General features: G+C 34.4%; 1 protein-coding gene across 1 annotated transcript in view; it reads right to left on the bottom strand.

The window, feature by feature from the left end:
• Positions 1–14,461, bottom strand: part of LOC138321558 (uncharacterized) — a 71,894-nt gene that overhangs the window by 17,865 nt on the left and 39,568 nt on the right. The window contains exons 71-98 of the mRNA XM_069265310.1: positions 14,169–14,356; positions 13,463–13,504; positions 13,098–13,291; positions 12,568–12,725; positions 11,756–11,940; positions 10,981–11,040; positions 10,451–10,641; positions 9,765–9,925; positions 9,312–9,484; positions 8,877–8,912; positions 8,565–8,681; positions 7,892–8,080; positions 7,412–7,672; positions 7,185–7,214; positions 6,821–7,014; positions 6,414–6,565; positions 5,746–5,930; positions 5,400–5,441; positions 4,985–5,175; positions 4,337–4,494; positions 3,509–3,696; positions 3,113–3,172; positions 2,626–2,816; positions 2,026–2,186; positions 1,345–1,520; positions 960–995; positions 525–641; positions 8–187 (exon numbers count right to left, since the gene is read on the bottom strand). Coding sequence (XP_069121411.1) covers positions 8–187; positions 525–641; positions 960–995; positions 1,345–1,520; positions 2,026–2,186; positions 2,626–2,816; positions 3,113–3,172; positions 3,509–3,696; positions 4,337–4,494; positions 4,985–5,175; positions 5,400–5,441; positions 5,746–5,930; positions 6,414–6,565; positions 6,821–7,014; positions 7,185–7,214; positions 7,412–7,672; positions 7,892–8,080; positions 8,565–8,681; positions 8,877–8,912; positions 9,312–9,484; positions 9,765–9,925; positions 10,451–10,641; positions 10,981–11,040; positions 11,756–11,940; positions 12,568–12,725; positions 13,098–13,291; positions 13,463–13,504; positions 14,169–14,356 — 4,016 coding nt within the window. The remainder of the gene's footprint in view (positions 1–7; positions 188–524; positions 642–959; positions 996–1,344; positions 1,521–2,025; positions 2,187–2,625; positions 2,817–3,112; positions 3,173–3,508; positions 3,697–4,336; positions 4,495–4,984; positions 5,176–5,399; positions 5,442–5,745; positions 5,931–6,413; positions 6,566–6,820; positions 7,015–7,184; positions 7,215–7,411; positions 7,673–7,891; positions 8,081–8,564; positions 8,682–8,876; positions 8,913–9,311; positions 9,485–9,764; positions 9,926–10,450; positions 10,642–10,980; positions 11,041–11,755; positions 11,941–12,567; positions 12,726–13,097; positions 13,292–13,462; positions 13,505–14,168; positions 14,357–14,461) is intronic.

The following is a 14,461-nucleotide window of genomic DNA, read 5'->3' on the forward strand; positions in this document are numbered from 1 at the left end:
AACACACCTGGGCAGACGTCGTGGTCAGGTACACAGGTCTGGACCTCCAGATCAGGATAGCCACAGTCCAGTCCGTGTCCTACAGGGGCTGGTTCAGTACAGTTACGGTACCGGTACTGGGTTCCTATAGCGTAACACGAGGTACTACATGCACTCCAGTCGGCCCATGTAGTCCAGTTTCCGTCCACTGTAAACCATCAGTGGCATTGGTAAAGAAGAGTGTATCACTTTGGGTATAAATCGATAGAACATCCGGATTGTAATTACAAATTATAATCTTATCATATTACCACATTTATCCATATCTTAAGGAATAGGTCGTTAATTTTTGTGGACATCCACGATAACGGAAAAAGATAATGCGTGGAATCAGCTTGTTAGCTTCTGAGGGATTACACAAGTCATGTGGTCTTACTTGATTTCTTTTTGTTTACATCACTTGTGATGAAGGATAGTATAATACTTCATTTTTACAGACACAAACAGTTATAACTCTGTGACTATTGTAAGAATTATATACTTACGGTTTTGGCACAACCATCCGTAAAAGTAACCCGGGCAGTAACAGCGGTACCTGGCTCCCCAATCATAACAAGTACCGCCATTATCACACTCCACAATATCACATATAGAATCTTTAGCTGTTAAGCAAAGACGCACAATGGTATAAAGTTGCAAAAACTAAAGTCTTAAATGTATTGAAGAAACATTCGGAAACTTATTATACAGGACACGTTATACATGCACACTGAGTAGAAATTCAAAAAATATCTTGCAATGAGTAAAAAGTAATAAGGATGATATTCATTCTAATTAATGTCTTGTTAGATAAGTGTCCTTCACAATTATCTAGCAAGTCTTTAAACGTCATTAATAGGTGGATTTTCACAATAAATGTAAATGCTTAGTTCCTCCTTCATATTCCATGCAAGGGGAGATAACTGAGGTCTAAGACTTACACATAGATACTGCAAAGACATCAGCAACAGCCATATCTGAAAACAAACGAATATCAAAATGAAATATCATAATTGAAAAGTACACTATACAACAACATCTAAAACTGAGATGAAAGGTGATACATGAAGTCAATTAGTAAAGTAGTTATTATTTTCCGGGAGAAGAATGTCATTTTACTCGATCCATACTGTAATAATAATGAAGTTTAAATATATTGCAGAATTATAAAACCTTTCAAGAAGATAAACAAATATGTAGTCTTTGTTCGGACAAGAAATATTATTAAATTTTATTGTCCGCACGATACAAGACAAGTCATGAATACACTTCAAAATCACTGTTAAACGTCAAAATTATTATATAAACTGAATTAAATGCAGTTACCATCATAGTTTTCGATAGTTGTAGCGTCGCTGTATATTGCGAATGGTCTAGCGTGCTTCTGTTCCCAGGCACACGAGGTAGTATCATGTTCTATAACTCCGAACCAGCCACTATTGACTGAACAAGAGTCTCCATAGGCCGACGACAGGAAAAATGTCCGGTTTAAACTGTAATCTCTGCGGAAGAGGTATGGCAAACAACGATAATATAACATTTTCTTTGATTGATAACAGTCATGAATGTTTATTTGTAAAATGAAAAGTATTTTTCTTCTTATTGCTGATTACAGATCATGTGTATTATCAAACGATGTAAATAACAATGGTTGTTTACAGATCATTGGTATTAATACAAATAGCAAATCCAATTTTAACATGTTATGGGTTCGTATAAAAATTATTTTCTCTGTAGCTTCATGTACAAATAAACATTTTTTATAACATATAAATCCTTTAGAAAACCTTTATAAATAGATAAATAGTTCGGTAATGACACTGTGGAAAACAATATTCTGTATTTGCATATTACAGAGTTATTTGCCCTTCCGGGTAGGTATTGACTGTGACGTCATGTGTTTACAAGCGTAACGTCATTCTTTTCGGAAAGAACAACGTGAATTGCACTCACAAAATAATGACGTAACAATCGATACCTACCCGAAAGGACGGAATAAGATCATACCCCATCACACTGCAGTAGTCTCGGAAGCCATAGCGACTGACATCTGTCCATGATGTGTATAATACTCGATCACAGTCAAACCAGCTATTCTTGTCCGTTCCGTGGGCGTCAAATACCACATACGCCGTCTCAACTCCACCAACAAAGAAAGATACACGAACCTAGGAAAATATAGAGATTACACAGAATATACTAAAAATTAACCTACTTTTCAAAATCAAAATATTTATCTACAAAAATTCATATTTATAATACACTATTATAACAATAATAGTTTAAGTTATCGTATCGTTAATTACCTCGCAGGGATACTACATATGCTAAATTCACGACCGTTGAAGTTTGCGAAAATATCTTCTGCGAAGTATACAAATACTAGTGATTTTATATGATACAACTGCCATGTTATGAACGGTTAAGTGTATTTAAACATTTTTGTTTATTTTTCAACATCATTGAAACAATGTCTGCCAATGAAACTAGAAATTCTGTACCTTAATCCTTTATATGAAATCGGAACAGGACACAGTGCAATATGGCAGGACAAAGGTACAATATTTATTTACAGTACATAACTAAGCTTGATAGCACGGAACTGACCGCTTTAATGTAGTAGTTAGACCAGCTATCCACAACATGTGATTTATAAGGCATGGTGTCAGCGGCAAACGAGAAGGCTGTGTCAGTATCGTTATATTCGTTCAGTGTATAGTTTCCAGTCCACAAGTCGTGTATACCCAGGGCCGGTGATAGATCCACTCCTTTAGCGACCTTCATTAGAGGATACCATCCTGGAAAACCCCAAATTATGTCTCAGTGTTGGCTGTGTTTTACATATAACTTTACTTCAAAAATTATATTCTTTTAATATGTTGTTTGATATCTTGCTGATACAACCTGATCACTTTGGAGATCGTGTTGCACTTTAATAGGCTTTTTAGAGAGTGAATAATACGAATATTTCATTTAATATCTCAAAATTTTAGAGCAAATAAACGAGATTTATTTTTATTGAATATTGATAGTAATGACTTAACATTGTTTGCATTACCAAATTAGTACTTGATTTGGAACACTCAAACTTTACCAATAATGAATACACCCATGACTTCGGCTGATGGAAAATTTACATTGTCCCAGTTCCAGGCTGAAATTGATTTACAATTCAATAATAAAATCCAACTGGGGATGAACAAGTTAATATTTTTAATTCAAATTAATCCATACAAATATACATGAATACGTCAATGAATTGGTATTAATGTGTCAGATTGTAATATTGCATTGTGTCATTTGTAATTGTTCATATGAAGCAAATGTGTTAGGATAAGAAAATATCACTTACATATCTTATAATGAGGTTTACATTACAAATAATACATTATCTTCGTCTATTTTTCAAGTAGAATAGTTGACTCCTTTTATCTTGTTATTTTGATTATCACATATCCTTGCCATACTACACGGCTCTTTAACGACGTACACGGCTGTGGAAGTCCATAAGATGTGCCCTCGCTGTAGAGGAAGTTAGGTCTGTTCTTGCCAAGGTAGACACTGTTATCAAACGAGCAGTACGTAGCTCCATCCACATCCTGTGTAAACATCCAGGCTTTGTAGCTGGTACACGTTGTCGATATATCATGAGCAATAAGAAACCGCCTCCTCGAATCACTGAAAACATTATCATCAGTGCTTCCGTTTGTATGGTTAAACATCAGCGATCAATATCAATTAAAATACATTAGCACGTATATTGTAAATGAAATGTTTCCATTCCACACAAGAGACAAAATAACGAATGAATGTTAGTGAGGTTTAGAAAGCCAAAAGTGAAACGCCTTCAGCCAGCCAAGTTTTTTCTTTCTGACCGGAGCCACATTGTTAACTTAGATAATATTCAAAAGCAGATGTATTATTGCAGATAAATATTTTGTATGACTCTCCATTCCTGAAGGAAACGCCAACGACGTCATAACGGTACAATATTATATTTCTGTTATAATCACTATTTCTTGAATTAATTTTTCTTTGTTTTCATACCAAATCTGGCTTTCTGATTGGTCAATATTTTTTTTGCATACCACTATGAAAAAAAAATCCGAGAATGGCGCGAAACCCCGACGTTTTCGTGACGTCACAATAGAGACATTGACGTTGCGTATTGATTCGGAAAAAAGAATCCCTTGAAAAACCACTATAATGTTACATTTAAACATTTCTGTTATAATCACTATTTCTTGAATTTAATGCCATGGCAAGTCGACTTTAATTGTACTAAGATGTCGTTGCAGTAATTGTAAAATAACAATACCTTGAAATACTACAATGTCCGATGGACACCGATGAGATATCGGTATACTGTGAAAACAGTATTTTGCCTGAAGCAAACCAGGTTGTTTTTGTAGTATTTCTGCCATCGAAGATTGTATATGTCTTTTCTAGCCCATTGGTAAAGAAAGCATATTTAACCTGTGAATAGAGTTATAATAATTGACATTATTTGTAAATGCTGGTTTTCAGAGACAGTGGTAATTTATAAGTTTGACAAAAGAAATACAAACTGTCAAAATCAAGACTAATCAAGGCTAATTTCTTATGTGATTTCCCCTAAATTGATTGGGATGATACAGGTAGGTCGTATTTATTGTTATGCGTATGTAAATAAAGGTATGAATCCTCTATAAAGCTTAAATCATCTTTTACTTGTTTGGAATTAAATCGAATGTGTAAATTATCACAACTGTAAGAAGTTGACATTTAGCTGTTGCATTTCAAATTAATCCATTCACAAATCATTTAAAAAATGTAAAGTGTTTTACACAATATTTCCTTTTATTTAATATAGCTTTAACCGTTATCCGTTTTAGGAACAGCGTTCCATCATCACAATTGCCATCATTCGTATCATAAGTTTATGGTCATTATACTCATCAGATTAATTAGCTTGTGATTCCCGTACCATGTCTATAAAGGTAAAGGGGTCAGCCCAGTTCTCAAGAAGACTGGACTTGTAAGCAACGTTTGGTGATTTGGTAAGTGTAGTAGCCGTAATGTCATTGTCATTCTCCGTATCCTCTAGGTTCCAAAGATTGGCCATTGTTCCGGCTGCTGGTGTGACTTCTTCCACACCCTTAAACACCATGTGCCAGTCTGCAATTGCAATATCAGTTCATGATATGGATTTGATAGGAACATACTCAAAACGTTAATGCAAAAAATTATTCGTAATATCCACTGACCATACAAATATTTCGTTATGGTTAACTGTTGCGCAACATATGTGCTCTTGATTATTAAAAAGTAGCTACGTGATCTTTCGTATTGTATTCGAGCTGCCTTGGATAATTTCATTGAGTCGTTATCTGTAGACGTACCCATTAAGAAGATAGCCATTGCATCAGCCGTGGTCTTATTACCTATGGGGAAAAACATACTCATATATACATCAATATAGGAATTGTTAGAAGTCTTAGACGTTAAACTGAATAAAATATCTAGTTGACATGACAATTGCTAGTCAGCAGAAAACATTTAATCAAAAGCAACATTTCAATTTTCATTAAAAATTATGCAAATATGTTCTTTTTTTTCAAATTAATGCACTTAAACTGTTCATGATTATACTCATACGCCATAACACCGCTAAGGTTTTTGATATAATACTTCATGAATAATAAGCGGATAACCTTAACCTAAACTACCACTGGGTATGATGCCTACCGTATGCCCATTGAACACGGAAGCCGGTCTGTGAATACCATATTTGTGGTAGAGAAGAGGTCGTATCCCACTCCGTACATCCGTCAGTGGCCCCGTAGTCTTTCAGCACAAACCAGCCTGTTTCGTTTGTACAGGACGTGTAATCACTCTTTATGAAAAAGTTTCTCTTCCAAGAGTCACCATCACTAAAAAAAATCAACCACCGTATTGTATTTGTCGGTCTGCAGTACAATGTAATACTTGGGTAAGTGGTTATCGTTTATCAACAATGTTTAATAACAGGGTATACGTATTCATGTAGCATTTGCAGAGTATACAAGTTGTAATGACAAGAACTGGTGCTACCAATTTTAACATTTGGGTCCAGTTCGGGATCACCTGGAACAAAAGATGAAACACTAAATATCTTATCCACCGGCAAGTGCTCCAATTCTATTACATTCGTTTTTGTCTACGACTTTTTGCCTAAAGCGCAACCAATCATAATCCAGTTTTGGGTTTCTCATCCTGCAATGGTCCATCTCTCTAGGAAGAGGATTTAGCTAAAAAAACCAAAGAGTTGCATGTAAACAACTTCTAATGATATATAATAGCTAGGTTTTGCTTCCTTCTATGAAACTAAAAACGATAGAATTATATTTTCTCAATCGAGTGATTTTGATATTTACCTCTTCGTACAGGTGAAATTTCCGTCTTGAAGGTCATGCCAACTTGTCTCAATGATATTGTTACAATCAAACCAATCCGTCTTCCCCTTCCCAACCGCATTAAATACAACGTAGTGCATCTCTTTACCATCTTTAAACACGGATAGTTTTACCTGTTTATATGATACAATGACATTTTAATGAAAGTATCGCGTAATATTGTATACCATAAATACAATGCGGTGCATTACAAATTAAAAGAAATAATCTAACATTTAGATAGCAAAATAATTTTGTTGAAGCTTGTTTAAAAATATTCTCTAAGCAAAACTACACTTGACTCTTGTCTTAGATAACAGTTATGTTATTTTTTTTTCATTTCGCTTTTAGGTTGACACAAAGTATAGATATGAAAAATGTCTACTTACGGCGCTTGCCGATAAGTTAGTTCCCCAGTTATCGAGCATTGTTGATTTATATATAGTTCCGCCAGCACTGAAGTCAGTCATGGCTGCCGTGTCGAACTCGTTGTAGGCCCCGGATGCGTCGTACAATGCCATTATATCAGTGTAGCCGCTAGGTGGTGCTGTACCACTAGGCACTTTAAAGGCCAGTCGCCAGGCTGGAAGAAATAATTTGCTTGATTAGGAATAAGTAAATAGGATTGATGTCTATGAACGTTATGAAATATTGCGATATTCAATTGAATACGCTAGCTCCAAACAGACAGCGAAGGTCTACACACAATAGAATTACTAAAATAATAAGAAGAATTTAAAAAAAAAAACTTACGTCCTCGGAAAGTGTCCAGTTCTCGGCGCTCTGGAAGAACAAAATGAAGTGTGCATTTTAAAAATAGATTGGTGACGATTTTTGTACCTGAATGACATTAATTAATTTAATGTCCCATGTGCAGATAACATATATATATATTTTACTCTTTCGCTTGCATCGCTCGCATTTTCGTACACTGATTCCTAAAATGTAATTAAACGGTTAGTGTCCTCTATCTCACTTACTAGCACAGTAGAATTTTGCACTTCCGGTTACAACAGCTCCGGGATATGACGAACACGGATCGCCGGAGAAGAAAGTGTCAGAGAACGTCACATTACACGTGTCTGTCTGCATGTGACAGGCAGCCCGTAGGTCTTCCAGGGCATTGGCGTCAAAACAAGTGCTTCCATTTCCATAGCTGGCCGCGTATACATGGATATAGAATCCAGTGGGACAAACCATGTAATACGATGTGTCCTCCGTTACTTCGCCAGTGTTATATTCTAAAGGTAAAAAATACATTTGATAGCACAAATGGTATTTCTAAAGAGAAACATCATCATACCTAGTAATCAACATTTAATTCCGTTGTAAAAATGTCTTGAATATGTTATGGATACTTTTCATATACATATTTTTCATATTTACATATTCGAGCCTTTAGTTATTATAGATATGCCAACACTCTACCGAAACCAAACATTTATATAATTGCAGACTACCTGAGCATATATCAAGATGGGTTGGAATACATCTAAGGATTTCCAAAGGCTCTCCATATCTGACGCAGTCTTGTCCTATTCCTAAAGGAGTGGGATTGGTACATGTTCGGGTCCTGTAGTGGGTACCCTCAGCATAGCATGTGGTAGTACAGTCACTCCAATCGGTCCACGACGTGTAATTACCGTCAACTGTAAGAACACGCCAAGACGTAAAATCACAACCATAGTAAGTATACGATCGATATTTACAGCTACGTAATAAATACATCTTTTTGCTGTTGTCAATGAGTCAAACATAATGATCCATCAAGAGCACTAGAAAAGTGAACTTACTCTATAAAACATTAACCAAAATCACATGATAAGTAAAATCGTTTTTACCCTACTTTAATACATGTGCTTGCATATAATTTCTAAACCGGAAAATGATAAATTGAGTTGATCTGATTGCCATCTGTCTAATTGTGTTTGATTCACTTTAAAGACACTTATATCGGATGGTGCAATCATATAACAGACTTCGTTATGAGAGCCACAATACTGTTGTCATGGCCATTACCGCCAAGTTGTTCTAAATGTGATAATCAGGAAAACATAAACATAATTGTCACACAAATCATCTGTATATTCTTTTTTAAATCAAAAATTTATATGAATTGATATGCTGACTTACTGTTTTGACACAGCCATCCGTAATGGTCGCCCTCACAGAGACAGCTGTATGTAACTCCCCAGTCACGACAGGTGGCGCCATTCTCACAGGTTACAATATCGCAAATATTGTCCATAGCTGACAACAAAAAATAATAAGTGATAATAAAACAAGTTGATGTTCCGCTAAATTAAAGGATAAAAACTTCTCACATTATCATTTTTTTTATCATGACAACGCTTTCATAACTTTTGCATTTCCAAAAGACTCTTTATTGCATAAGGCGATATTTTGTTTATGACAATAAAATGTTATATAAACTTAGTCACTTACAGACAGATACAGCAAATACATCAGCGATTGCCATTCCTGAAAAATACAATGGTAAACATAAAGTAAACCTTCACCATGTTAATAAATTCGTGAAGCGTTGAATAAGCAATGGTGGTATATTTATCTTGAACTTGCATATGAAATGGCATACATCATCTCTTAACATACTTGCATCATTCCTAAAAATAGCAAAAACAGGATATTGTAAACCTGTCCTCTGTTGTTGTTTTTTTTTTTTATTTGTCGAATGGGTGAGTTTATGACATATTTTCCCCGGAAGTCATTAAGGATCTATACGTCGTTTTCACTCTTTAGAAGTTTTCGTCGTTTGCCTCACCATTTGCAAAGTTTCCCTTTTAACCTAATGACTATGAAGACACGGCCAATCCCAAGAGCAGATAACTCTATATGTGCAAAGCATTCGTAAGTTCTTACCGTCGTTGAACTCCAGTGTTGTTGTGTCACTATAGAGAGCGAATGGAGCGGACGTTTGCGTTTCCCAAGAACACCCTGAACCCGCCTCAGACACGACAAACCATCCGTTATGTGTAGTACATCCGCTTCCATAAGAGGAAAGCATGGCAAAAAATCTGCTGTTCGATGAATCTCTGTAAAAAACATTAAAACTCAAGCATAAAAAGTTGACAAATTTCATAAGAAGTTTTGTCTTCACAATTTTCCGACATAATAGAAACAATGTTTTCGTTTGTTTTCTTTTAATTTCCATATGCTAACCTTTGAAAATATTGTGCCTCTTTAATTTCTGTGATGGTTTAATAATATGTGCAATAATCAGTATAGTTAGCAATTTAATTTTTTTAGTTTTAGCTTTTCGTTATGTGTAAACTAGTTTATGGTGATTTTAAGGACTCAGACTTCACAACATACCCCGCGACACTACAATAGTCCTTTCGTCCGTATCTACCCAGGTCAGTCCAAGACGTATACAGAATACGATCGCAAGAGAACCAAGTTGTCTTATTCGAACCAGTAGCGTCAAAAACAACGTATGCTTGCTCTGTTCCACTTACAAAGAAAGACACACGCACCTTTAAAAATGAATAAATAATTAATTAGCCCATTTGTTAGACTTTAATGCCCAATGTAATAGCAATCATACATTAATCCACTATAAATCTACATACCGGCATATAAAAAAACTTTTATACATAGTATTTGTAAATAAGTTTATATCTATATTTTACCATATTGCTTTGAAAACAAAAAAACGTTTTTACAAAAACAAATATTTAATAAAACTTTAAAAAAAGCCAGCACAGATTAATATGTCACGCTTATGGAATGTTTTTACACCTAGGTATTGAGTGAATATTTATTTTCAATTCAGAAACTTTTAAAGACACAATTCCAAACTGGTCAAATTTAAGTTTTTTCTTGTAAAACCAATTTCCATTATGTTATACTTACCACAACTTTAGTATGCATATCTTCCACAATTATCCATTCATTTGTATATATATAAACAAAATTAATATCCAGAATTAGGTAATTCTAAGTGACTACTTTGACATAACATTGAGGATAATGATACAATCATTAATTAATCTCCTTACCGCCTTTATGTAAAAGTTTGACCATGTGTCAACCAAACTTGATTTGTACGTCATGGTGTTGCTTGCGAATGAGAACGCTTGGCTTGAATCGTTGTATTCATTCATAGTGTAAGTATTAGTCCACAGATCGTAAATCCCCGTAGCCGGAGAAATGTCCATGCCTCTGGCTACTTTCAGAACGGGGAACCAACCTAGATTGATAAAGGGTACATTCGGATATATTATATAGCAAACCATACAAGTAAATATGACGCTTTAACGCTATACTGAAATTATGCATGTGTTTTCCCATTTTGGCGCTTGGTTAGGGACAAACATTTTGATAATTAAAGACAAGTCAAATCCGATTTTTGAAATAAATGAATCGGCAAGTTGATTTGAAAGATTCCATTGACCAAATAAAACAACTTTCTAACTAAATTCGAAGAAAGAGTAGTGTGGGTAAGTAATTAAATAATAGGATAGTTGTGGTTGCCTACAAACAATACAAAATTAGATGTTCGGTTTACAGTCATTTATACGATACCAACCTTTGATGAAAATACCCATAACATCTGCTTTTGGAAAGTTTGTACTGTCCCATGAGGATGCTGCCAGCAATGAAAATAAAAATTATATAATAGTCATTTTGATTATATTTTCAAATCAATTATTATATTCACCTAGATCTATTTTTGCCAAGATAATTAAAACGGAATTTTGTCAGAGCAGAAAACATGATTGTTTATTCACTATGTAGAGTACAACCAACTAAATGAAAATATACCTTCAAAATGGCCCCTGTGAATACAATATTGAGACTAGGGTAGAAATTTGATCCGGCCACTGATTTGCTAGTAAATCATGAATTTCAAAAGTAAAAATGTTTTCTGACAAGTCATTATTCCTGTATTGTAAATATATGAATTTCGAAACCCATATTGAAAAGTTAGGTTCAAATATATGAATTTTGAAAATGAATAGGTAAAAACAATAGAATTTCATATTGTTAGTGCAAAATACACCTTATTTCAAATCGAAACCCTGGGTGGAGTTTGAGCTGAAGGACTCGCATTTCCTTTTCTATCTAGTGTAATATGAGAACCTAGACTATAATTATAGAACACAGTAGCTAACTAATATTCAGTTGTTTTGATAATACAATACAAAAAAAATACAACTGTTTGTTTAGTGCAACATGCACCTTATTTCAAAATGGCTACCCTGAATGGGGTATACTAACTTTTAAAACTGTGTTTTATGTCAAATTATTAACTTAATTGTTCTCTTTATATTTTGCATACTAATTGTTGGAACATTACTTACACCATTGCGGGTAGCCATACACATCGGTATTACTGTAGAGAAAATAGGGTTTGGTCGCAACGTTTCCTTCCCTTTCAAACGCACTACAACTGTAAGAACTGCTGTAATCGAACAGCATCATCCAACCTGTCGTCGCAGAACATGAACTACTCTGGTAAATGACAGCAAATGCCCTCGTCGAATCCCTATACAACAAAAGGAAAACGAGGTTTGGGGTTTGAAAGTTATCACATTATGAGAGCGATTCCAATCTTGCTCAATATTTCGCTTTCAAATATCTGCGACAAATTACGACATTGACAATATTACAATATAAGTTGCATTTAACAACGAAATAACATTGTGTTGCTTCCCTCATATTCTTCAATTAAAGTTGTTGGACTTATTCTTAAATACCTTTATGCATGCTCCACATAAAAATTCAACAAATATATTTAAATTGAAAATATCCATCTTATAAAGATGATAACATCTTATATAAGATGATGTTTTATTAAAACTAAACGATGTTACATATAAAACATGAAAGTTTTTAAATTAATACATACAAAATAATGGAATGATCATAACTTGCATCTAACTCTTTCATATGTCATTTTGATAAGACTGCTATGAAAAGCATAATTCTTTAAGAAATTAAAATATTTAGGAAGGCTAATGTATCATATTGTAAATGAAGCCGTAATATATTACCATTCTCATCAAAAACAAAAAGTAAATCATTACCAATGGCAATCTTAAAAAGTAAAGCGTCTTTGACTTGGAATAATTTAAGTCTAAATAATAATACAGTAATCAATTGAAATACTTACCCCGATATACTCACTGTTGTTTTACCCCCTATTAAGATGTCCGTGTATTTCGAAAATAGAATTTTACTGTCCGCAAACCAAGTTGATTTCGTTGTACCGACGCCATCAAAAACTATCCATGCCTTCTCAACACCGCCAGTGAAATAGGAGTATTTAACCTGGAAGATGTTGGAAATATATATCATGATTAAATTCAGTTTGGTAAACTCAAGATTATGTTAAACGATTATATTAGTTATATATTTCTTCATGCATACATTTTGACTATCGCTTCAGATATTCTCTTTTTGGATTTTCATAAAATTTTGCTTAAACCAAAAGCAGTAAAAAGAGTCATATAAAGTATATGGCATACTTGCGACGCAATAGTGTCTGACCCTTTTTTGATGAAATGTGTAATTTTGAATCATCCCTTAAATCAGATATTCTTGGTCGATCAAAAGTCCAAAAAGATTCAATGACGACGGGTAATGACCATGATATTAAATTCATGAATATTGTTTTCACCATTTAAACAAAAATCCACTTACCATATCGATGAAGGTAAAATCATTGGACCATGCCTCCACCACACTAGACTTGTATACATTGGCTGGCGTGTTTGTTACCGATATGGCTGACTCCACAAGGTCATTCTCCGTGTCACTTCCGGTCCACAAAGATTCTAAACTTACACTTCCTGTTGGAGTAACACTTTCCACCGCCTTGAACACCATGTGCCAATCTAAAAAGAAATACACACCGATGTTGATATTACTACATTTTGTCCCATATTTATATATAAGATTATTTCGCCCTCTACCAATATCCAATATAACCATTATTACTTTATTCACCAAAAGTGAAAAGTCGAAATGTCTCAATCAAAAATAAAAACAATTATTTACGTGCTTACCAATTATGGATATTGCCAGAACATCAGCCTCAATTCTATCTGCTACAAGAGAAAACATATTATTACATTAGATAACAAGAGATCCATGGGTCTTATTGGTCACCTGAAAACATATTATTACATTAGATAACAAGAGATCCATGGGTCTTATTGGTCACCTGAATTCGGATATAGAATGAAACAATGACATATAAACACTAATACGCTGGCCCTTGAAGTTATTTTATGAATTTAAATTTTTAATCTATGAAGAGTATTTGCTTCCATCAAGCCTGTGAAGTCAGTGGGAAAGCGAGTACCGATATGGACGTTAAAATGCTATATCTCAGGCTAATAATTCTAACCAAGTTTGACTCAAGTTTACCCTTTGTTTACGGATGGACTTATAACAGCTATTTAGAACTGTCCTCATGTTTTCGAGGAAACCTCTAGAAACTAATTGTGGATGAAAAGATAACGAGCATTGTAATTATTATAAGGATACCGCATCTATGATGCGGGGTCATAATGAAGATAAGAGTCGTTATCGAATATTGGTTGAGATGTATTACAATATACACACAACTATCGTTTGTAAAAATACAATTAAGATATTAAGCCAATATTCTATAGATTTATACTTACCTGTTGGCAACACATCTATCTTTGTGAATTAAAGGAATATGTTTAAGAAGTTCAGGACGATATTTTGTCGACTACTACTCACCCGATGACCACTGGACACGTGTTCCGAGTCCAGAGTAGTAGATATATGGCATAGTCATGCTAGTAGTGTCCCATTCTGTGCAACCGGAAGATGCTCCATAGTCTTTCATCATAATCCAGCCGGTCTCGTTATCGCATCCCGAAAAGTCACTACTAATGTAGAAGACCTTTTTATCCGTTCCACCAGAGCTGGAAAGATAGTTTACGCTTAGATTATCTTCTTGGCCATAACTGATGCCAATAATTATTTAAAAATTAGGGGTATATGCAGAAGTATGTAGGTATGGCTAAGGA

This window comes from Argopecten irradians, chromosome 1 (genome assembly GCF_041381155.1).
Source record: "Argopecten irradians isolate NY chromosome 1, Ai_NY, whole genome shotgun sequence".
NCBI classification, from domain to species: Eukaryota; Metazoa; Mollusca; class Bivalvia; order Pectinida; family Pectinidae; genus Argopecten; species Argopecten irradians.